Here is a 25,696-nt window from a genome sequence, read left to right on the forward strand (position 1 = left end):
AGGGCTACCACCTCAGGCTCTTCTGGAGAGCAAACCTCTCCAGTCCCAGCAGGACAGGCAATGATGGACCCTTGCTGGACACCCTCAAGCTCACAGGAAGAGAGGAAGGGTCTGACCCGGGATGTACAGCCCACCAGCTGATATGCACTCCTCTGCCCCTCCCCTGGGATGATGGGCAGTGGGTTCTGCTGTTCCTCCTGCAGGAGCACATCCTTGCTGCTGGCCAGTCCAAGCCTCAGCAGATTCAAATGCTGGTGCTGACAGCGGGCAAAAGACAAATCGTCTTGATTCACCTGCAAGGCTTCATGTGTAGGAGGCACCAGCCAGGAAAGAGAAGTTGGCATATCTTTTCCACACACCACAGTAAAGCAGGTGTAAGCAACAGGCTGAAACACCAATCTGACCCCCAGGTAGCATAGCACACACAGGAAGGCACAGGAGAATGGCAAAGTGTAGCTGTTGGCCTTACCCAGACAATACACTTAGAAATTATTCTTCACCCAGCTGGTACCTCAGCGCTTCATCACAACATGCAAAGTGCCTTGACTCTTATACGGTCCCACCCCTTTTCCACCTTCCCAAACAAAAGCAGGTAAATAACCAGTCTAAAGAAGCTGATGGCTTCTCCAAAAACAGACCCAGTTTTACATTTAATGGTTCACTAAATAATTCCTGCAGCCAGTCAGATATTGAAGCATCAGCACCAAAATTTAGTCAAATGACTAAATCCTATCAATTATATCACTTGATATTGGGCTATTAGGATAATAACAATTGGTACTTAGGGAAACACACAAATGACTACCCATGATCAGTGACAACTATGAGATAGGTTAATTATGAATGTACATCATAACTTTGCCTTTAGCATGGTGTCACTCAGATTTAAAAAATGCAGCTTCCATCTAATACTATAAATCTAAGCACAGAAATTCTGCATTTTATAATTTCAAACACAGCAAATAGTCACAAGAAACAGATTACTTTACACACAAACTTACAAATTCTGTTTTAAGGAGTGGTCTTGGACAAAAGCTTTACATTTTACCTAACATAACAGAAATTTGTCAGTTGTCCTCAGGTACAAAAAACTCACGTAAGAGGCTCGTGTTTTAAGCACATCACAACATTCAATTATTTTCAGCAGTACCTCATACAATAATATGTGCAACTTTGCAAAAAATCTCATTCTGTTTTCAAGACTGATTTTATATGATTTATAGATCTCTGGATTCAGAGCTATGAAATATTTTTCTAGACAGCTGAACTGCATTTATCAGAAAAGTAGGGGTATTAACCAAGACAATACCCAACATGACATAATCACATATGCAGCCTCCCATATCAATCAATTTCATTTCACAATTTCCCTTGGACAGTACAGACACACACTGTGCCATGTGCAAACCCGTCCCATGTAATTGCCAATTACCCTTCCAATCATGGCACACATCTGAGAGGGCCCAGGGAGGGAAACATTTCACATTTTGGCCATGAAATGTTCAGACTTTAAGCTATGATGTTGAATGGGGATTTACAAAAAACAAAGAATTGCTTGTGAACCATGTGGTACAGAACAACAGTCCAGCTAAAATAAACCCAAGCTCAGCAGAAGACACTCACTACACAGACTGCTTTGGCATTGCATTAAATTCTGCATACTGTTCTATTTTGCAAGTTAAATTGGTTCTACTTAATTATAAGCAACAGGACACTATTAAAATAAAGGATATTGTTGTGTTGACATCGAACAAATATAAAAAGTATTCCGCTGAAATAGAGCCCAGATGTGCATGTCTGTCAGTGCACAGATGTGTCTTATATTGTGTGAGTAACTAAAGTTGTGCACAGAATTGTTAATTTGCAAACTCTGGACCAACACCATAACTTTTCCACTGCATAGGGACCATGTAAATGCCACCTCAGCCTTAACACAGGGTCAGCTAATCTTGATAATATCCTACTTGTGTTTTGTGCAGTTGCATTTTCTGCAGGTCTGGCAGCATCCAAAGTAGTGAATCCAGAGGACCAAACAGACCTTTTCCTCTGGCTTTCACATTGCCAAATCAATTCTTGCACCAGCAGCTCCTGTGGTATCAATGAGAAAGTTTTCTGGAATGCAAGGAAGGCATTTAGAACAAACACCTTTCAGTAGATGTGTATTTTAGTGTGTATATTACCTTTGCAAAGGCTGTGGGAACACAAATAGGTATAAGGCAGTCACTTGCCAGGCTTGCTCCTTTAAAGATTTTATTTGAAGGCACTAAAAGGAAAACGTGATTTTTATAATGACAGCACACAAAAGCATTCTCACAAAACAATCTTCCTAATTTTTCACCTACATGTTTTTTTGGCTTTGTCCTGTCACCATCATCTTCTTTGGTCTCCTTGATACTCCAGAAAAAAAGCTTTCCACATTTATAGCCTCTTTGACTACTCCAAAAATCAATTACATGGAAGCTGATATTATTAGCAGCTTTGAGGAAATGAGTCTGCACCTGGCAGGACAGAGGGCACTGAGCTACAATCACTACAAGGTTAGCAGTTGTGTGCCTGCACATCTCAGGGGCTACCATTCAAAGCTTTTCCATGCTCATGACACATCCAGTCCCTTTAAAATCACAAGCTCTGTCCCAATCAAGCACATAATTCCTGGAAAATGCATCAGAAATCAGCACCCACTGTTTGTTTGACCAGTGTGAATCAGAGCACATTTTCAAAGGCATGTTCCCAGAAAGATGGATCTACTTTTCTGCATGATTTGAACTATTATTTTGGCATTCTGAAGGGCGTGAGCCGAGACATTATTTAACCCAGTGACTTTAGGCACTGGTACAACATTTGCTGGATCACCAAGCTCCATACTGGGAAGTAAGGTTTAAAATAGCAATAGAAAGTCACAGACAGTAGGATTACATTGCGTAAGAATTAACAGCACCAGAATCCATGTCTAAGTCTTGTCCCAGCTGATATTTACCAGTAACAATCACGGAACAGCCCTTTCCAGGCTGGGACTGCCAGCTGGAGGGTCCCCACAACTGGTGGCAGTGGCCAGGACCAAGAGCCAACTCCCACAGCTGTTGTCCAGCTAAGCAAAACTTTAGTGCATGGTTCTAGCACTTAGTTCTTTCCCTTTTTCCGGACCTTTCTTCATGCCCTGCTTTCTACTCTGCCCCCTGGAGATGCATCATGCAGCCTTGACTCCTCAGAATCACTGTCACACAGCCTAGACTCCTCAGAATCACTGTGCCATTAAAAAACATGATGAAAACATAGACTTCCTAGCATAGTGTTAAACTTTTTACTTTCTTCTCACTTTCATTTATGCCTCTTGCTACTCCCTGCTTTTCTCTAAAAGTGTCCATGTTGATTCCAAAAAATGCAGCTGCTCTTAACAAAGATACAGCCCCAGTCAATACACTTCAGCAAAAAAAAAGTTTCAATAAAAAGTTACTCATCATTTTCTCAAGTAAAGCTTTTACATTACAAGCATCTGCACAGCTTTAGTATTCCCTGCCTATTCTAATAAACTGCTAAAAGCATATGTGCATTTTCAGCTAAAAAAGTCTTCTGAGTTTTGGCCACAATTAGTGCTTGCACATGTATCTTGGCTTTATGGCAGCCAGAACTCATCCTTTTTTATTCTGCTAGCAGATAACTGACTTACCATTGCCATAAAAGGGACAAGCTTCAAGTACAATATGAAAATTCCTGGAATGCTTGAATCTACCCTCATGTAGCTGATTTTTCCCTTAATATGCACACTACGAATACAAACTATTAATGCACTAATTTCTCTTTAAACTTTTGTTCTAATTCTTGACAGTCCCATCAGCCCATACCACTATAATTTTTCAGCCTTATTTGGGTTTCATTACCATCTTAGGATATGTTTCAATGTTTTTAGATTAACAAATATTTCAACAGAAGTTTTCAGTAGAGTAGAAAACAAGTTTTCTTCCACTAGATAAACAAATGGACTAATAAGACCAAAAGACTTACAGTATCTAGTCAGCACATAACTATCCAGTGAAAATGGGCTAATTTGTTCTATCCCTTAGCTACAACTGAAACATTTGTCATGACTAAGAGAAAAATAAAAGCAAGAACCTTTCTCATTCTGATTTCTGTATACTAAACTAAGAACCCCATAAATCATCTACTCAAAGAGAACAAGCTAATAAAACTATTTATTTTCTACTAAGTTACTGATAATTTGCATGAAAGATTACATATTTCATTATGAATTTCCAATGTGAATTATCTATAGGAAGAATCCTCATGTAAAAATGGCATTGATCATTGACTATGATGAATCAGAACTCTTTCTCCCACTAAACCATTTAGAAATGCTCTACCACATTCATTCCCCAGTGTTAAGACAACATAGACATGTGCAGAAGACATATTGAGAGGGCATCTTGACTGGAAGAAAGGTTGAAACCTCAGACCTCCCATGTAGCCAGAGAGATTTTAAATCTCACAGCAGCTGAAACACACATGGGCAGAGAGAAGGTTGGACACTGGTGTTTAAAGGTAGTGGAGGATGTTACTTGCCTCAAATAGTATTTTTCTAGCAATGTTAGGGAACACCACCAGACTTCAGGCACCATTCAACAAAGTTTAACATCTAAACCTGATTTGTGGCTTTCATCTTATCTCAATGCAGAGACGAAGAACAGAGTTTGCAAACTGGAGCTAGTCAGCGCATCTCTTCCACTCCCATTTTTACAGTTGGGCAGGGATCTCCATGAGGGTGACAGACTTTACTTAAAAACTTTCTGTTCTGTAGTTGTAGCACTTGAAATGTTCTTTAATAAGGTATATGTTATCTACAGACAAGATAATGGATAGTTTGTACATGTGTCAGTCTTCTATAAAAAACTACATTTCTTCTGAATGCAAATGACCAAACTCACTTGATTTTTAAATAAAATATTCTAGTTTTTCCTACCAATCTTAGCGCATTAAACTAACTATTGGATTTATTTTATAACTCTGATAATTTATTCTGCTGGTTCCCTCTCAGCCACCTTAAAAATCTACATGTCAAAATGTGGTCTGTCACTGCTACAAGCAGATGAAAGCCACAAAAAGATGAAAGAAACTTAATTATTACTTTGCAATTTGTTTACTCCACACACTTGACAGCACTTTGTATTTTGTCCTTCACATTGTTCTGTTGAAGAAGCACACCCTTCCTCAGACCCTGCAAGAAAGAGGCTGTCTGCCAGCAGCAGTAAAGGTGAAGGCAGCGGATGCATACAGAGAGAAAAAAAGCATAGGAAAGGAGGGGAACACAGTATGATTAGTGATTCTCTTGAATCCAAACAAAGAAACCCTTTAGCTTACAAGAAATTTCATAAAAGTAGCTGAATAACTTTGCTAAAGACACAATTGCACATTTTGTAAATTAAGTTGGTGCATTCATGGCAAACCTTATGCCATTTATTTCAGAACATCTGTGAGAACAGCATTCTTTAGATATGAAGGTAGCATTTAAAAAAAAATCAAGAAAAAGGAAATCTATCGTTTTCCAGCTCTTCTTTGGCTTCCCTCATTTCATTTTCTGACATGTCCTTTTAATCATGAGGCTGTAAGGCAATCCAAGCCAAGCCAAAAAAAGGGATTTTTTTTGCCGGCTGTGAGGCTGACTCATCTCCACCCAAGCAGATTCCCAAGTTGCTGGGTTCCACAGCACCTGCTGTCTGCACCCAGGCCTCGGCACCTTGCACCAGAATGTGTGTATGCACTGATGTCACTCTGCTGGAACACCCCAGCACAGGTATACAGGACTACAGTTCTCATTGGAACCCATAATTACAGGTTTTAGATGATTGATAAATTGGCAAATCAGAGGTGAAAAGGGGCAGTTCCTACCAGCACCACACAAACACCTAAACTAAGAAGAGCTAATATAATATTAAGGCTTACAATGTCTTTTGCCTATGTTGGAAATATAATGAAAGCACACCATGTTAAGAGGTTTCCTAAAAAGTATGTATTTGAGATATTTTGAGACGTCAAAGTGGCAAAAAGTGAGCTGAACAGTGTATTGTAGAAGTACAAGGGACTGAAAGCTGAAGTGCTTTTGAACATCTACACTGTAGTTTTCTTTTTCAATTTAGAAAGTTTATTCAAGCTCCCCCTTCTGTAAGAGGATCTGTCAGAGATAAAGGAAGCCAGCTTTTCATCCTATAACTGTTTGTACATGCCAGAGGGTTAAAAAGGACTAGTTTTTGCACTAGTTATATTCTTTATGAAGAATACACTTGCCTATTTCTTTACTGTAACTCACCTCAGATTACAACAGCATAATGGCAGTGATTACATATTGATAATGTTTTAACTTGTCCTTTGTTTTACTGACACATTGTCCAAGACACTGCTATATAAAGACTCTTGAAGGGTTAATGCCACATACTTTTCTGCTGTATTAAATCACCAAGAATAATTCCAGCCAGTCACAAATCAGAGAAATCAAAAACTTATCTTCCCACACACATCATTACATTGCAGCAGCACTTTACACCTTCAACCACTCACTAAAGCCACAGGTTGCTCTTCCATTCAGGTCATAGCCCGTGCCCAAATTCTTCTCTTTGATCAAATCTTGCAAGGTGTTAAGGTGTTAAGTGTTTATGATGGGAGAGTCAGCGGAAATTCTGGGAAGGGTGTACTATGTAACTTTCAAACACTGATGAAGTAAGTCAATTTATTCTTGTGTAGAGGTTGTTGAATCTTCCTTTGTTTAGTCTAGTTCTATAAAAAGAACAATATTCCTAAGCCTATCCCTAAAGAAGGTTTCTGACATTTTAGAACAATAGTCTAAGCTGCCTGCAGCAGCTGTGCTACATTGCTCTACATAATCAGGGCAACTGACAGAATATACATCCCGCATAACCTCAGGCATTACACAAACTAGTGACATCCAGGATTATAAACACCAAGCAGACAAGTTGCAATGAAACATTGCAGTAGTCCTGCAGGCATTTGATACAAACACTCAGAAGAAAAACTTGTGCAGCTGAGGATGACAGTCCATGAACTCGCTTGCATATGCTGACACTCAGCAGGTTTAGGGACTGCGCTCACCAACACGGCTGGCAGCAGGCAGGTCTGTGCTTCCAAAATATCCTGCCCTTCTCTCCCTCCTCCAGCACCCCATGCCATGATGCTGTAGAAGAAGTGGCCAGAGGGAGAGGGGAAGTTGGCAGAAAGGACAACAGGTATAAAGACATTCCTTTGGGAGCAAGGAGTCACCAGGCCTATCCCCTTGTCCCCAAAGTGCCCATGCATTTTTCTGTGTATACATATTGAGTAATAACCCCCCCTGCTGGGACAGGTGAACCCATGCCCACCACTCCTCCACTTTCCCAGCAAGCAGTGCTGGCCACAAGCTGGAAGGCCACCCTCCTGCCCATGCTCTCATGACCCTCTCTGGTGCACCCTCAGCCACCCCAGGTCTTATACCTCTTCCTGACATCTTGCTCCTACAGGAGGAAAAGGGAGCACTGCACTTGTCTTCTTCGAGCTTCCGCATCCCACCATAGCCTGGCAGGGGCAACCAAACCCATTTCCTGTTCTTCTCTGAAGCCTTCTAGCCTGAGAGGAGATTTACTCATTAGAAATCATTTGTGTCTCCCCTTCTGGCCATATTTTCGTAATCAGAGTGCCCATATCTCCCTCCTGAATTAACACTTGCTAGGGTTTATTAAACATGCTCTTGCTATTGTCAAGTCCTTGAGGACATTCAGGGACAAGGGTGTCAGATGGCCTCAGGGTGTCTCAGCATCCAAGACATGGCAGTCCTAGACATGAACTGCTGCAGAAGGCAGCTGCCCAACCCTGCCTTACTCCATTAGTAAAAGCACACCCAAGTGCTACCAGTGATTCAGACTCAGTCATACAACTTCTCTTCAACCACATGCCAAAAGCCCAGGTCATTCTTTTTATCTACTCTAGGTTTATGTGCCCTGTACATCTCCATCTCAGTAAATCACATTTTTAAAGAAAAGAGAATAGAAAAATTGGTCAGATTAGCTGGAAGCAATTATATTCCTTTTGCTTTTGGCTTCTAACTGCACGTGTCAGAATGCACTCCCAAATATCATGTAAAAACAGGAGAGGTGATGCAAGGAAGGCATGAGGACAATACAGCAGAGCTGTCTCTGCCTGGCCACATACAAGACCACTTTTTATACAGGGCTTACCAAGGGACAGCAACCTCCTGGCCTCCCACCAATGCATCCCCAGTTGCCACCACACTCTCAGGTCAAACAGGACTACTGGAATCAGCACTGCCCTTGTGGAAAAATTTATGCATGCTTTTATCACTGTTTTGGCACACATTTCCCTACTAGCTCCATAGAGCTTGCTCTCACTCTGTCCCAGCACCCGTTTCACCAAGACTAAAAGCAGAAAAGGGAGATTGGTTGGGAACTTGGAGAGAATGCTAAACCCACTGCTGAGCAGTGGTGGCCAGGAGAGCTCCTCTCTTCCAGCAGTGCTTACTTGTGTGGAAGGTGACTCAACCCAGGGCTCGAGTGCAGCTGAAGATCTCACTGCACTGCATGCAGCACAAGGACCAGCACTGCAGCACGGACAGGGTACCAAACCATGAAACAGGCATTCCCAGTACTAATGTTAGGAAACAGACTTTCTCCAAAGGAAATGGCAGCCTGAAGAGTGTCAGAAATGAGAGCCCCTGCAGAGATCCATCAAAACAAGCTTCTCTTGTAACTGTCTCATGGGAGCAGTCTTTTATCCTGACCTGGAAACATCTTAATCTGCTGCCCTTCTTCCACTCTGCTCTCAATGTAACCTGAAAACAAATCTCCTGAGAAGAACGCAGAATGGCACAAAAACCCAGATTAGCAATAAATATTATTTTCATTATAATTTATCAAAATAAAGAACACTAAACTTCCAGAGTCACATCTGGAAGCTCCTTATAGTGCCACATATAAAACCAGCAGCAGCTGCACCGGAGCAGCTCCCTCTTTCTGTACTGAGACACGTGATCGCGACAGTAGCTGGCTCAGGGCTGAACTTTGCTACGTCAAATGCCTCTGTCAGAGCAGTCATTCCAAATCTCCTTGTATGTATTTAATCACAGCTATTTCAGAGAGAAAAAAATTTTTAACTCTGTCAGCCCTGACAGACTGCGGAATCACCTCCACCAACACAGCATGAGCTGCTTCTGTCACACTTGCTTGTGCTCACAGGCATGGATGGTCTCAAGCCTAGAACAACCACTTTGCACATATGAAGAAACATTTACTGTGAGGGTGACTAAGCGCTGACACAGGTTGCCTTGAGGGATTGAGCAGTCTCCATCCTTGGACATATTCAAAACTCAGTGGGACACAGCATTAAGCAGCCTGTTGTAGCTGTCCCTGCTCTGAGCAGGAGGTTGGACTAGATGATCTCCAAGGTGCCCACCAGCCTCACCAATTCTGTGATGAAGGCCATGGTACAATTAATACGACTGTGGCTGCACAACTGCCATTAAAATAACAAAAAACCAAAAGACTAGCCAATGAAAGCTACTTTGGGGAAGGAAGAAACCAGCATAATTTTTTTTTCCTGCAGAAAAGTGGTTGTTTCATTCAGCCTATTGCAAAGAGTACTGCTACAACCTTCCTTACCACACAATCTTCTGCTAATACAACCACTCTTTAAATGTAAACAGTGGGAACACGTTCATCTGAGGACAATGTGAGCACTGGGTCAGCCCTGCCAGCTCTCCAAAAGCAGAAGTGGTGCTGCCCAGGTGTAGAGCGCTTCACATCGCCCTGCCACAATCATGCACAGGCATCAGCCCAGCTCAAGAATCTCCAAAGAGCAGCCTCTGGATCACCACCCACACGTGGTATGGTGCAGGCTAACAGCCATCTCCATCACCTTTTGGGTGGCTGCTAGTGACAGGCAACAGTGTGGAGCTGGGGATAATGCCACCAGAACTGAATTAACTGAAAGGCCACCCATGTACAGCTGAAAGTTTATCTAAGGCAGTAAAACTGCAAGGAGCCCAACTTCCACTGCATACTTGTGTTTTCTGGTGGCACTGACAAGGAACTGGAAAGCTGCAGTCAGCTTAACACACAAAGAATGGTTAATTATGGGAATAGCTTTGTAATATAACTAACAGCTTCAGGTTACATTTTAAGAAATCTTGATTTTAATGGAATAATTTATCCAGCACATGGCTAGATAATTCTAGAACAGAGCCTCTTCACAGTTGCCACAGAAGACCTCAAATTGTACAACTAATACTAAAGTTTGTATCTTCTTTCAATAAGCACCTCATCCCTACATAGTTTTGTGTCTTTGACTGACAGTCATGGTTCACCCAATGACTTCATTTTACAGCACAAGGTGGAAATGTATCTCACAGATAGGTATTTTTATCTCTAGATATACCAAATTCAGAATTCGAATGTAAATAATTTACTTCAAAATACTCTAATTAATTAAAATTAATTACAACCTTAAGGGAATACAGTTTAATAAACTTAATGACAAGTGCTGGGTGAATTGCCTTAGAGGATTCACCAATGAGTGATTTATTGCAATCACAGTAAGCCTGATATTATCAACCTAGGAGCAACAGACAAGACATCAGAAGTTCAGTGCATTGCTTACTTCAGTTGATTCAATACATACATACCATCCCACTGGTCACACAGAGGTGTGAAAATTCATTATAGGACTTCATTTCAGCTGAAATTGCAGAAAAGCTTAAAATAACCCTTTCCCATACCTCCATTGTTGACTGAAATGTTAATGCAAGATCTTACATTTGTAGCAGGAAGCATGACAAAAAGCCATGTGTCTACAGCTACTGAAAAGTTTTCTGCACTCCTGAATTTCATTAATACAGTATCAACCTAACCAAATTCAAGGAAACAAGGAGACACAAAAAGATAACCTAATACAAATTATTGTGTCAACTGCCCATTACTTAGACGTACAGAAGGAACAGCCCAAATACTTCAGGAGCGCCAGCAAAGAGAGTCCTTTAGACTTAAGGACAGCTAATAGCTATTATCACAGTGATAAAATTAGCTCCCTTAGCAAAACTTTCAGACTACTTGCATGCTTTCGATTTTACAAAGTCTATGCCACAATCTAGTTCCATCCGGAAAGATGCCAAAATTCAGCTTTAACCATTAACATTAGGATCCTTCGCAGTCCCCAGTCTACCGCCCATCGCGGGGGTCAAAGGCAGCGTGCACCGCACTTTGAATCCAAGCAGCCAACTCTAAACTGTTATTAATATAAATATTGTTTCTTTTTTACTTTATAATTATTATTCTTTTTCACCGTGGCAACACAGCTTGGTACTTTTCAGCCCCGGGTGGGTGCGTGCTTTCTATTCCCTCCCCAGTCAGCGGCGCTCCGTGCCGGGCCGTGGGAGAGCGCTGCGGGGCCCGTCCCGCCGGACCCGCGGCCATCCCCGCGCCGTGCCGGCCGCCCCGCTCCGCTCCGCTCCGCTCCCGCGGAGGGCCGGCGGGCAGGCACAGCCCCGCGCAGCGCCGGGGCAGCCGGGCATCCGCGCCCAGCCCACCTGGCTGCCCCAGCGCCCCGAGAGCGGAGGCCCCGCTCCGACCCAAGCCGGCTCCCGTCCCGTCCCGTCCCGTCCCGCACCGCTCCCGCGGCTCGCCGTGAGAGGGTCCCGCGTGTGCGCCCGATGGCGCAGCTCGAAGGAGCCGCCCCGCATACTCACCGCGGCGGACACGGCGCTGAGCTCGGCGCTCAGCAGCAGCCCGAAGCCCAGCCAGAGCCGCATGCTGCCGCGCACCGCACCGCGCCGTCGGTCCCTGGGCGGCGGGGCGCCGGCGACTCACAGTGGGGCTCCGCGGGGCCGGCCCCACATGCGCCGCTCTTCCCTCCGTCGCGGCCGCGGCGCCTGCAATGCCTCAGGGGCGAAGGACTCGACTCGTCGTACACGATGGGCGGTGGCAGCCCCCCCTCTCCTCCCCTCCGGGCGGGGACCCTGGGAGGGCGCAACCTCACCCGCTCCCGTTCCCCGCTGGCCGCAGTTCTTCCGCCTCTCTGTCCCCGCCGCGGGTGTGTGGTGGGCCGCGGGGGGCGCGGGCGGAGCTGGGAGGCGCGCCGCTTCCCCGCCGCTTCCCCGCCGCTTCCCCGCCGCGCACGGCCGCGGCCGCCCGGCACGGCACGGTACGGCACGGCACGGTTCGGCAGCGCAGTGGCGCGGAGCGGGCGGCGGAAGGGGCCGGGGCAGGGCCGGGGGCTCCTCTCCGCTCGGCCCGTCGGGGTCCGCGCCCGCGGGTGGCTGCGCGCCGGGAGGACGCGGCTCGGGAGCGGCGGGACAGCCCTGTCTCCCCTCGGATCGCAGCCCGGCCGCAGGGGCCGCTCCCTGCCCCGGCAGCGGCGTCGCCGAGCGCGGAGACCTCCGGCGGGGGGAGCGGCGTTACGAGCGGGCTCTTGTCTGCCTTGCAGGGGTGGCCGTCCGGCGGGAGGGAGCCCTGAGCCGAGCCCCCGGCCGGGGAAGGAGCGAAAATGGACATCTCGCAGCTTCCCAGTGCACGTACTTTCCTTTGTCAGTAAGTAATTCCGCTCGATAGGCTTTTGGAAATAACTTTTTTAAAGTCGTATTGTCACCTTTAACTGCAGAGCGTTATCACGTGCTTGTTTTGCACTAGCTTAAAACAATATCGTCCTTATTCACCTTTCCCTGCAGGGATACGGGGCTTTTGCTGATCCTGATGGAAGTTGTGCTGTCAGCCGTCAAAGTGGACGCTGTAAGTAAAACATCTTCTGACTTTTACTGAGGAGAGAAGAGGAGAAAAAAGCAGTTTCCTTGGTACCAATAAGTGAGGAACTGCGTTTTCCTTGCCAGATGGCTTCTCTATCTTTCTATTAAAAGAAACAACTAACAGATCATCTTAGCAAGCCTTACAGATTGCTGTCTTCAACAAAATGATGTTCAGCAGAGCAGCATAATGCTTCAAGTGTCATGTTGTTTGAAGTATTCCACTGTTAATTTTGCTCTGATTGGGTAATTTGTTAAAATAATAATGAAACAAACCCACCAATTTCTTTATTTTTGTGAGAAACACACCAAAAATGCAGTATTCCAGATACCAATGAGTACTTTAGTATAGTTAACCTGCAGGTGAAATGTCTTCATTTACATACAAACGTCCACTAAGGACTGTGAAGCTCATTTCTACAAGTCAGAGTTTAGAAACAAATTGTTGTTTAAATTAAATTGCTAAATCAAAAAATCTGCCATATAGGTGGTTGCAGTTATCTACCTAAGTTGTTGATGTAAGCAGAAGTTGCATCATTGTCACAAGGATGTGAAAGCTGTGAGAGATAATGCATAGGAAAGTGCAACATTTGCCTGTTACAAAGCTTGGTGAGTTTAATGGAAAGATTGTCATTAATGGGAATAGATTTTGGATCAGGCCTGAATATAGGAGACTGAGGTTGGTAGGCTTGGCTTGTGGCTGCATTTATTGGTCAGCCACAAGTGTGGGTGAGGCTCTGTGGTCATGTGCTAGTGGGACTTTGATTACATTTTTTCAAAAGCTATCCTACTTATATTTTAATCCTACTGTCTGCAACTTCATGACTTTGTGTTTATGTGTGTTGATAGGCCATATCTTTGGTGAGATGGGATACTGTGTTTAGGGACTGGGGAAATACTGTGTTTAGGGACTGGGGAAATACTGTGTTAGGGACTGGGAAATACTAGGGCTTTTGCAGCAGGTGCTGTGACACAGGATAATCCTGCACTCCAGCTGCAGTTGGCGTGTAGTGCCTGCCCGTCAGCCTGCGTGGATGGTTGATCTCTCCACATCATGCCTGAGCAAGAGCTGTCTGTCTGGGGACCCACAGCCCTGTGGGAAGGGACAGGAGCAAGAACCTTAAGTATCATGTGCTGCTTGTCTTTGCCTCATTTAGATACAAACATTGTTCTGCTGCATAGTGCTGAATGGATGATAAAATTACCATGTGCTACTGAAACCAGAGCAGGCTGGTGATAACTGCAAATGTTTTATGCCCAGTAATGATATCGCTGGGATCAGTTGACATAAACCAGTGACGTTGTGACTCTTCTTTTATGAAGTTGTGTTGTAGTGTGCATAGCATGATACCTGAGTTTTAGCTATATCATGGACTAATTAATTCTCCCTCATGTCCTTACAGTCACCTGCAGGCTGTGGTGTTAAAATAGAGATATACTGAAGGGGTGTTCAAGAGATCTCAGTTAATGCATGCAGTCTGATCATAGCTGCTTGAATCTCCACATACTGGTTTTCCCAGAGAATCTTGAAAAAGTAAATTGGCTTGCTTGAAAGTTTAATTTCTCAGATTTGGTAGTTCCTAAGGTGGTGGCTGTATAGGAGGTGAAACACTCCAGTGAATGTGAATGGGGAAGTCTGGTCATGTTTCCATGAAAAATTGAGCTGCACTGCCACCACAATATTTATCCCATTTTCCACTCATATGCTGCTTCCTTCCCTTGGTCAGCCCAGGTCTTTCTGTAGTTGTGTGGTGAGCTGATTTGGAAAATTCCTTGTTTGTACTAATCACTACCCCAAAAAAGAAGAGGGGTGAGAGCTAACTTTATCCTGGGTCAGATCACCACTTGTATTCATAGAAACCTGGGCTGGCGTGGGATTGGGAGCAGGCAGCTGGGGGTGGGAGGAGGGTTGGCCTTGGTGCTTGCAGTGCCCACTCTGGTCAAATATGTTTGTGAAGTGACAAAGTGGGTGTCAGTGGGAACCAGTAGCACCTGCACAATTGCCAGAGTTGCTGGCAGTCATATTGTTTATGTTGTAATCCTGTTTGTCTCACTGGATCTTCTCCTATTTGTTACACAGATCAATGTTATGAGGTGTTTTATTAGCTTGAATTTAAAAAACTGCTATGAATTATTAGAGTCTGTGGGACCAGGTCTTAAAGTCATGGTTCTGCCTGTAATGAGACAGGCAGAGCTGCTGGCTTTGACAGCCATATATATGTGAACGAGTTACAGCTGCTGGACATAAGTGGTGTTGAATGAGAAAAATTGCACATAGGAAGAAATTGGAGGGAGATTAAGGAAAGGGCAGGAAAGAAGGAGAGAGGAAGAGCGGAACTCAGAGAGTTTGACTGAATGTATTGCCTGGCAGGCTGCTGCTGGCTGTTAGGGAGATGGATGTTTCTCAGCAGAAAAAGACACGAGAGGAGGAAAAAGAAGGAGGATGTTTAGGATATCAGAGAACCGGAAGAGAAAAAAATGGTGTCTCTGGCAAGAGAAGAGGATGCTGGTTGCAGGCTTGAAGAACTAAGGAAGAGAAGTCCCTGAATGGAAGTGCCAGGACAGACAGCCAAATGGGGTGGATCAGGCACAGTTATCTTTAGCGCTCTTGGCGTATGTTGGATAGTGATGTTAGAGGCCTCAAATAACTTTGGAACTACTCTGAATTGTAGATTCAATAATTCACGTGGCTTAAATAAAATTAAGTAGTATTAACTACCTGAAGTTCAACTAAGCTTACAGATTTCTTCTCCCTTTCTGTCCCTGCTAATGCATTACATCAAAAATATAGTTCTTGGGTATTTTTTTTCTCTTTGGAGATAATGTATCTTCTGCTAATGCTGATTTTTTTTTCTTTTGTCTTCCGAAAAGAACACTTTTCATTAAGTAGTTTTGTAACATTTGATTACTTTATTGGTGTCCTCTTAGTATATTTTTTAGCTGCCTCTAACAAAAGTTACTTTTTTTCCAAGTTATATTCAGATGAGAGCAATAGAATCCCAGCAAAGAAGGAAATAACTGTAAGATCAAAGAAAAAAAATAGAGAGAGAATAAGTCTGAATAACATCTGCAAAAATAACAGCAAGTAACAGATCACAACTGTCATTATAACAGGAGACCATATATAGTTATATAGAAAGAAAACTGTTGAAGTAGTGCATGAGATAGAATTATTTTCACTTCTGTGAGATTTGAAGGGGATATATCGTGGAGGATGTCATCAAGTGGAAGAAGCAATAGATCTTTAAAAGAGAAAATAAAACCAACACTACTATATACTACTTCTGTTGGTTTTGTCATGAAATTAGATTGCTGACATGGGGGCCTAAGTTATTGCTCTAAGTTAAAATGTGTCAATGACCTGGGCTGTCTCACATCCAGGTTTTCCCAGATGTGTCCTGTTTTATTCCATCTGGAAAATTTTGTCTGGTTGAAACAGGAGGGCTTTTTTCATTAACACAGGATTTCCAGGCTAAAGAAGCCAGGGTGGAGTCATCACTTGGCCCATCCTGCTTAATGTGCCTACTGTAAATGTAGGCACTGGGTCACAGTGTGAAAAATAGGGTAAGGCAGGCATACTGCCCAGGTGATCTAGGAAGGAGGCATCAATCTGATGGATTGATTTAATCGGCCATGTTACTTATTTGGTGCATGCAAAGTGAATCCATCTCTTCCTGGAAATACCAGGCTCCCTACCTGTGGGCCGCTTTAGAAATAGCCTAGGAGATTCCCCAAAAAGATACATTGCAATCCTAATTTAGAACAGCTTCATTCGAGGTATATCCACACTGACAGACATGGTTTATTTATATCTGATTAAATAAGTGTATAGTTGGGCTCATGTCGTTATAGAGCACGACACAGCACAAAGTACCATGACTCATCATCACCATCAAGTACCATGACTCCATCAGAAGGGTGCAAGAGAGATTTATTATAGCAACATGTTGCTTTTATGCTTTTTCAAGATATTTACATTCAGCCAACATACACATTCACTGCCCATTGGTTATAGGAAAGAAACAAAGTTCTCAGTGGGTGACCAAGGAGCCACGTAGTTCTGTGAGCCACCTAGAGTCTGTATCTCTTAACTTTCTCTCCTTCGTCACATCTCCATGGTGACAACCTTGGTGTCTTCCTCAGGAGAAATATGGGGCTTTCCTTTATCTTCAGGAGGCCTTTGCTGGCTCACAAGAACAGCACAGAATGTCTTTCCTGCAGGCTCATCTTTGAGTATGAGTGGTGTTCCATAAGAAAATCAGAATAATGATACCTTGAAAAAATCACTAGCATTTTGGGGACCCTCCTAGCACATCTCATTGCTTTATTCAAAATTCCTTTGAGCCGTGGAAGAATTATAGGGTAGTTAAGAGAGGACTCTTTCCATGTTCAGTCGTGGAGCTGACAGGAAGGGGCAGCTCTCTTAAAGAACTCTGAGAAATCCTGAATGAAGGAGGTGGCAGCTGCCTAAGGCAAAGCCCCTCATTTTCACTGCCATCAACAGGCATGTTTTGGTCTGGCAGTGCTGTTTCAATGCTGAGGGTCACAGAGTTTGTATCACATTATGGTCAGGCAGCAGGATGGCTGCCCAAGTGGGAATTTATTTTTGTTTTTTTTAAGAGCCATGACTTCTCCCATCAACATCATATGATGCCAAGCACATTCACAGCCAGTATTGCACACATGGAAATGTAGTCATGGTTGATAGCTTTGAATTCCTTATTTTTGGTCCCTCCTTTCTTGTGTGCTGTCTGCTCCACTCATCAGTAAGAGAGTCTTTTTCTTGTTGCACTCGAAATTCTCCTTGAAATTCTTTTTATCTGCCATGCCTATGAAACTGATACTGATTCTAATTTACTAATTAATCATTCTTTCTTGAAAGATTTCTTTAAGAGTCATTTGTTCTATGTCTGTGTGGAAAAAATTAGAGAGTCTATTCTTTGTATACAGTCATATCCTGTATAAGTGAATCAAGTTATTCATGCAAGGACAAGACAGGTTACACCAAAAGCAAAATACTGTATCTGCCTGAAGTTATTGATGATGAGGAGGAGTTTCTTGCATGTGTCCATGTTTTTTGATCTCTCTGTGCCAAGTCACCTTTACTCACTTTTTCTTCTTTATAGATCAGAATTATGCTCAACTATACTTAATATATTCAAGTTAATTCTGTCTTGTTGAGTTATTAACTGGCATATCATATGTCATGCTGCATTTGGTAGCCGAATAGACAGAGTTCTGTCAGCCTCCCAGAATTCTCAGAGTTAAAATGTTGATACTGAGAGACAAGAACCCTGACAAGGTAAACTGTCATGTAATAAAATGATGTTGTTGTTTTTTCACCTTACTCTGAAAGTAGCTGAAGTGGTTTCAGAAATTCAGCACTGCTTTTCCTTGAGCTTTTAAGGTAGGACATCTGGGTTTTATTGTGTAGTGATTTTACCACAGGAAGCCCTTATTATGCATTATGAGACTAAACATATCATGCATTTTTTAAATTTTGCACAAAAAATTATTTGTAGGTCCAAATATATCTGCCTTACTCAGAATGTAAAGCTGCATTGTGGCTTATTCAGTTATACAATAAGCAAACACATTTGTTATAAATATTTTAATTCAGTAGTCAAAGCATATTTTGTATTAGTGTTGGGTTTGGGGTTTTTTGCAGTAATACATTTCTTATTTCAGACCAGATTATTCTTAATTACTTCTTTGCTTTTGTTTTGACAAGCCAGAAGTTGGCCAAGGAGTGGAACATTCTTCATATCATATTGTACTGATCCAAGATCTTCTGAGAGTTCAATGTTAATTTAGTAGTTCACATAGTTTTGCCTAAGAAGGTAGCTTATCTTGCTTTATTCCCAGTGCCCTGTTTGCTCCTCAGGAGTAAAAAGCACGGTGAAATTTGCAGTGTTTCCTGATGTTTATCAAGAGTTATTTTCTTTAAAATGGCAGCACCTAGCTGATAGCAGCAGCGGACTCAGCTCACAGTGAAAGTATGTGATCTTTATCATAAAAACATTTCTGAGTGACCAAGGACCAGCACTGTTGGTTTCCACGTGCCCTTTTTTGTCCATTTGGAAGCTGAAGGTGCTGGTTTGATACGAAGAAAGCTCCTTGTTTTCACACCCTAGAAACAATGTGTAGCAAGGAAAAATGCTCTCACAGTTCATGAGCAAACTTGCATTTGTGTGATTAATTTTCCCTACGTCAGCAGAATCATGTTTTTGTTGCAGTTTCTCCTCTTTGACAGTCAGAGTGTTTGACTAGGCTGCTGCATCTTCTGAACACACCTGGTTTTGTGCTTTCAGTTTCTGCCTTTACTTTAGTGCTTCCCAGGAACGAGGGGTGATGTGGTTGTGGATTGGGCAGCAGCAGAGTGGGCTGCTGCTCCCTGTGGGCTGGGGAGCCCAGAGGACAGATCACAGACAGGGTGGGGACGTGGGCAGGACACGTACCCTCCAGCGGGTCCAGGTGGTCACCAAGGGCAGACACAGCCCTGGAGGGCAGGGCAGGGCCATGAGGATGGAGCCAGGCAGAGGCCAGGCTGGGGAGTTTGCCCACAGGTGGAGGAGGCCGGGGTGGCCTGGCAGAGGCATGGCTGAGCACAGCTCGGGTCAGCACCGAGGCCCAGCACTCGGCCAAGCTCCCAGGCTGCTGGCAGGCCAGGGGGGAAGCCCCACTTCTCACGGCCCTTTTCCCACACAGCTCATCTCTCAGCGCCCTGGGAGCGCAGCTGCACCCGGAGCTGGCCCTGCGCCCGCTGAGCACACCCGGGGCTCCCCTGGGCTGCGACAGGGAGCCAGCCTGAGGCAGAGGCAGCCAGCAGGTCCTGGTGCAGCCCAGCTGGCTGCAGGGAGGCTGGGAAGTTGGAAAAGCAGATGTGTAAGTTTCAAATTTGTGGCAATTTTACAGAAATCGACATGTTTTAGGAGGGCCAGAAAAGAATTTAAAAATTGACCAGAGCCTTCTGTGTTAATTGAAAGGGCAGCATCATTTGGTATATCAGTCCAGGAATAGTTCCTCAACAGGGGACTTTTTGTCAAGAAAACCCCCTGATTTCCAATATAAATTTACTAACAAGTTCTATTTTTATTTTAGAAACACGAGATCAGAAAAACATTTAGATCATATCAGTTACCGGGGATGCACACTTACTGGGATATTTCAGGCGTCCTATTTATTTGCAAATGATCCTGACCTTTATTTTGAAGTAGCTTTCTGAAGTTAGCAAGTAAAGATCATTCAGATAAGTAGGGCTTGGCTTATTTTTGGCAGGTCCTAGCTGCAGATCCTACCCACACCTCTTCTCACTATTGGATGATGCAGCCAAATAATAAATCCTTTATTCCAAGTATACTTTTCCTTTATAGTTCACCAGACCCTTAAAAGTCTGACCAAAATCACTTGAATATATAATCAGACTGTATACGGAAAAGTAATGCTGGGCAAAGTGAAATATTTTGCATACAGCACATTTGTTTTGTTCTACAATTGGAGTTTTTTGGGGGTTTGGGTTTTTTGTTGTCTCCTAGTTTGTGTCATTATAAAACAACTAACTGCCTCAGGTTTGAGCCTTGTCACAAAGCACAGCTCTGAGCTCCTGAGTTTTTACATCCGATGGAACTCCAGGACCTTGCGTAGCCCAGGCATCAGTGCCTGAGCAGTGTGGCTGTCCTTCTGTCCATCCTCTGGAGGCTGCAGCTCCTGGCTCAACACTGAGCTGACCCCCCTGGTGCACACCCCAGCCTCCTGTGGAAACACAAGCTTGGAAACAAACCTGTTGCTCATCAGAGATAAAAAGAAGGGAAAAAGCCATCTGCACAAATTGTCAATTCTCTGCCTGTACCGCATGGGTCTCTGTTGTCAGGTCCTGCCCATGCTTGTAGGGAGCAGGATCATTTCCTGGGACAGGAAACTGGGAAAGCTTTGCAGGCTTTCCCTGTCACCCTGGTGTGCGTCTTGCTCTCAGCAAAGTGTTGGCTCCTGCTGCTCCATCTGTGCAGTCCCCGGGCATGCTGCATATGGATGAGGAAAGGCATTCCCACATTCAAGCTGCAGCCTCGCTGACCCCGTGTAATTGATGTTCAGACACCTGGTCTGAGTCTCACGGCATCCTGAACACATGGACCGAGACCCCAGGGTGCAATTCCGGGAGGACAGCAGAGCTGCTGCCGAGGCTGCCGGAGTGTCCTGGGCTGAGCCTCGGCGCAGGGAGTGGGCAGAAAGGAATGCAGGGCTGGGAATAGCCGCTGGGGCCACGGAGCATGGGAAGCCTGCATATCTCCTCAAGCCAGCAGCCAGAGAAACAGTCTGCTGGAAACAGCCCAAACGTCTCCGCAAGGAACTTAGGAAATCTTAAGTGACACTGGTTGAATGGGGAAATGTAAGCATTTTTCTTGCAGTGTGGGGCTGAGGCTGCATTTCCACCAGGTGCTTTGCAGGTTTGTGGTAAGAATAGGCGTGAAGAAGTCAGTGTGAAGTTGTCCAAATCTTCTGTCCTCAGTACATGCCCAGGAGGTAGCCAGCACATCTGTTATCTCTTAACTCACTTAGGCATAGAGGCTGCTTCCTCTCTGGCTGTGTCCCTTACAGTAAACCGCAGAGTCCCAGGTGCATTCTCTGCCTTGTGGTCAGTTGGCACAGCCTTTCCATGTCCATAACAGTAATAGCCTGCTTAGTTTCCAAAACAGGGTGGCCCCTTAGAGACTGCCTCTGCTCCTTACATTATGCTGACTCCTGCACCATGGCCAAAACTGTCTTTGCAAGCAAAGCAAGTGAAGCTTCCTAGCCCAAACTGCAGGCATTCAGGAGGCTGTTCTGACAGCTAAATGGTACAGATGGTCAGGCTGTGGGGCACAGGGCTCGTTTACACATTAGTGTAGACCTGGAGCATGTGTGCCTCAGACTGACATCGACTGGCTGGAAATCAGGGTCCACTCTCCTTTCTCACGTGCATCATTGTATTGGGGAGTTTTACCAGAGTAAGAATGGAATAAAAGAACTGAGCAGCACTATTGCCCATTAGAATAGGAAATTTGTGCCAAGGAAGACCCAAACACTTCCTGATAGTTTTGTTTTAAGCTTTATGTGATGATTCATGGCATTTTCATGCCCTATCTGTTGATATTTCGCTTCAGATAAGCAAAATAAAGGACAAAAATAAGCATATAAGAAGCTGTAACTTCAACAGGTCACAAGTCAAATTGCAAAAGCAGGGGTATCAAAAAACTATTTACTCATCCCTGTGTCATACCTAAGTGTTAGGAAAAGTAGTCCTTCCCAACAAAAGCGAAGTGACTAGAATATTTAGTGACACAATATTTAGTGACTAGAATATTGCCTACATCCTTGTTTTCTGGTGGCTTATGTTGAACATCCCAGCTGCACCTTAATCTGTTCTGGAGTGTCAGCACTGCAGTGCATCTTCTTCAACTGCCCCACGCTCCAAAGAGCTTTTCCAGGGAACAAGTGAAGGGCATGGCAAAAATGTGCTCTTTTACCTTGTGGTTTTAGAATGCAGTCAAGAACAGGTGAGTAGTAGAAGGGAAGGGTTTTAATTGTCCTCTTTTGATGTGAACTGGGGTTTGCCAGTTGTCAGTCACATAATGCCAGCTTATAGTCTAGGTTTCTTTCTTACTTTTCTATTCCACTTTTTTCCTATGGCAATAGGTTTTTATTTCTTTGCGAATCACAGCCTTGCTGCCTTAGCTATTAGGCTATTAATACTGCCTTAAAAAAAATTACTATGAGGTCATCTGTTTAGCTTTTACCTTGGTCTTAGAGAATAAGGAGAAAACTGTGAGACTCCATCCCTTCAATGATCCAGAGATTAAAAGGATCAGTACCCATTTATTTTTAATAAACAGACTTAATTAGACTCAAAAAGAGTGAAATATTGTACTGGTTTTACAACAAACCATCTATACCTGAATCCCTTTTAAGAAATTATTATTTAAATAAACTTATATGGTTGATGAACTGGGAAAAATCCAGGAAAAAAGAAATTTCTCATTAACATTTTATGAACCTTTTTTCTCATTAATCTTTTATGAATTTATGTCATCAAATTGAGAGCCAAACACCTGATACCATCCATCCAATGTGTGATTTACCCAACACTGTTGTTTATGTTTCTGTGTGAGAGGGGAAACTTTAAACTCTCCTTGTTGTTACTAGCTCATAACAATTGGTTTTGTGTCTTCAAGGGGATAATATAGTACCATTCTTCAAGAAAATGTTGCCTCTGCTTTTACAACTCTAATCTCTTGCTTCTGGTTCATATTGTCCCTTGGGGACACAGTATCACATAGAGTCACAGGTGAGTAGATAGGTGATTAGTAAGGTAGCTTGAGGCTGTATCATAAATCACTTTGAAGATTGGGACTGTACTCTTGAATTTGTCTGAGTAAGGAATCCTGTGAGCCCTACAGCAATGCACTTGCATGATCCTGTGCTGCTTCATGCTTTGAACCAATTGGTCTGTTCTTTTTCCAAGGAAAAACATACTGCAGTTACTATGAGCAAATCACAGGCAGCCAGAAACATCATACTGGCACATTGGGAGCTCTTTGTGTATAGAATCCAGTTTCCATATAGAGATAGATTCCATGAGGCTTGTCAGCTGCAGTGGAACTATAGCATCTCAAATTAGGGATGATGTAATTTTTACTACTTCTTCAAAGTATTTAATTTTCATTCAACATGATTTCCATGTTAGTCATGTATCATTCGCTGTCTTCAGTAAAGTCAGTAACATGTGTAAACAAGGAGAGAGGAACTGAAGTACAGTCATCATGCATTATAAATGAGGAGGAGACTGAGATCCGCCCTGGACACGTGTTCTTAGACTTGAGGCTACTAATCTTTCATTAGGCTCTAAAAAGAATGTTCCATTAAGACAAAGGCACATAACTTCATAGAATAGCGTACTTAATTTGGGGAGATAAAAGCTCATTCTCCTCAGAAAAAAAAAAGGGATATAAAAATGCCCTTCCCGCGTAGTTTCACTACTTACCCTGCAGACACAGTCCATGGAGAGATTACAGTGCTGCATGCAGCTAATGGGCAACCCCATCTGACTGTGCAGAAACTCCACAAACCCATGTGTGTACATAAAGAAAAAATAGGATTTTTTTTTATTTAACAGAGGGACAGAAACCATCCTAAAATTATTTGACTGGTATCCAAAGATCCCCCAATGTTTGCAGCATTTCTGTAAACACAAATTTAGTCTTTTCTTTAAGGAAAGTCCTATTCTTCAGTAGCTAAGAAGCCAGGCCTCAGTCCATTTTTGTTTTTTTGTTGTCAGATTGATCTGAAGTTGTTTCAGCTGCAGAAATCTTGCTGTTTAATCTCAGAAATCCTACTGTATCTTCCTACTTCCAAGTTTGTCTACTGTCAAAAGTGGGTAGTTTTCCTAAGAAAGGACATGGGAAAATGGTGAATTAAAATCAAAGTGCAAGGTTGTTGCTTGCTTTTTTTCTCCCCTCTTGGGTAAAAGACTAAATCAGCTTTGCCATAGCTTCAAGAAATTTCCTTTTTTTCTGACATTTCAGAGCCAAATTTTAGATAGTCTGGTTATCCTTTGGTAGAGAGTCTTGTTAGTAGTGTTAGCTGTCCAGGCATCTTTCAACTGAGCAAAGAACACAAAAACTGTACTCCAGAGCACAAGCAGGAAAGACTTCTGACCTTTTGATCTGATGATCTGTTCCCAAAATCTCTGCATGTCCAAAAGCAGCAAGACAAATACCAGAAGTCTTGGAGAATTGAGGCAAGGGGAAGCTCCAGCATTTCACAAACAGAATGTCTTGGTTTGGAAAGACAGGAGTCTGCTAAGGAAGGCAGGAGCCTCCCCTGAAATGGAGAATGTAAACCTCCCCCCCACCCCTCTGCATTGCTATAATTTTCAATTAAGGGGCTCTCAGGCAAAAAAAGAATAAAATAAGCAATGCAGTCCACTAGAACAACACTGACAGAGTCAGAACCCAACCTGACACCCTGTCGGCCAGCGTGTTGGTGGTAGTCCGATTGAAAATGTGGCTGCAGTCCTCCTGAAGTATCAGGTGTGGTTCTGTTGGAGCAATGAGGATCTGTAGAGAAGGATGTAGTCTTCCTCTGAAGATCCAAGAGGAAAAGGCAGCTGCTGTTCCTCTGGGAAATCCCGTGGAGAAAAGCCGTGCTGGAGTTCCAGAATCTCAGACTATATCAGGGTAGCAATGCTTGGCTCCTCCCTCTGGGTGGAGCATCTCACAATGGGATGTTATAGTTCTTGTCAATCATGCACTGATATTCAATAGTCTGTTATCAGCAGAGGTCCCCTCCCGAGGGAGGTGTGAATGTGGTCACTCAAAGAGAGAGATAAGGCAAACTGCCCACTTGACAAAGGTAATTTGCCATACAGATGGTAATGGAAAACATCTTGCATGCAACCTTCAACACAGAAGAAGGGAGCAGCTGTCTGAGGAGCCCAGCTGCAGCACAGAGCTCACATCCAAGGCTGTGAGGGACCTGGAACTGAGGTTTGCTGTGAACTCCCGTAGCTCTCCTTCAAGCATCAGACTGCCCACATCAGCCTTCACAACAGCAGAGCTGCACAGACTCTCTTAAAAACTGTCAGCCCTCCAGTACCTAAAAGAGGCATAAAAGATGAAGACAGACTTTACCAGGATGTGTAGTGATAGGACAAAGGAGAATGGCTTTAAACGGAAAAAGGTTAGGTACAGATTAGATATTAGGAAGAAATCTTTACTGTGATGGTGATGAGGCACTTGAATAGGTTGATCAGAGCAGTTTTTGAAGCTCCATTCCTGGAAGTCAACAAGACCAGGTTGAATGGGGCTTTGAGAAACCTGCTCTAGTGGAAGGTGTCTTTGCTCATGGCAGGGATGTTGGAACTAGATGATCTTTAAGGTC

At 43.6% G+C, this 25,696-nt stretch overlaps 2 protein-coding genes across 4 annotated transcripts in view; one reads left to right on the forward strand and one right to left on the reverse strand.

Moving 5' to 3' along the window:
* COL4A1 (collagen type IV alpha 1 chain) overlaps positions 1-12,092 on the reverse strand; it is a 117,482-nt gene extending 105,390 nt beyond the window's left edge. Inside the window, exon 1 of the mRNA XM_030962989.1 lies at positions 11,732-12,092. Within this exon, the coding sequence (XP_030818849.1) occupies positions 11,732-11,794 (63 nt within the window). The 5' untranslated portion in view covers positions 11,795-12,092. The remainder of the gene's footprint in view (positions 1-11,731) is intronic.
* Positions 12,059-25,696, forward strand: part of COL4A2 (collagen type IV alpha 2 chain) — a 141,465-nt gene continuing 127,827 nt past the window's right edge. Inside the window, exons 1-3 of one of the 3 annotated variants that reach the window (XM_030962981.1) lie at positions 12,059-12,075; positions 12,469-12,572; positions 12,710-12,770. In XM_030962981.1, the coding sequence (XP_030818841.1) occupies positions 12,529-12,572; positions 12,710-12,770 (105 nt within the window). In that variant the 5' untranslated portion in view covers positions 12,059-12,075; positions 12,469-12,528. Of the gene's footprint in view, positions 12,076-12,140; positions 12,202-12,468; positions 12,573-12,709; positions 12,771-25,696 lie in introns of those variants that run through there. The other 2 variants (XM_030962973.1, XM_030962985.1) reach the window with 2 other exon arrangements.

Source organism: Camarhynchus parvulus, chromosome 1 (genome assembly GCF_901933205.1).
Source record: "Camarhynchus parvulus chromosome 1, STF_HiC, whole genome shotgun sequence".
Classification (NCBI taxonomy): Eukaryota; Metazoa; Chordata; class Aves; order Passeriformes; family Thraupidae; genus Camarhynchus; species Camarhynchus parvulus.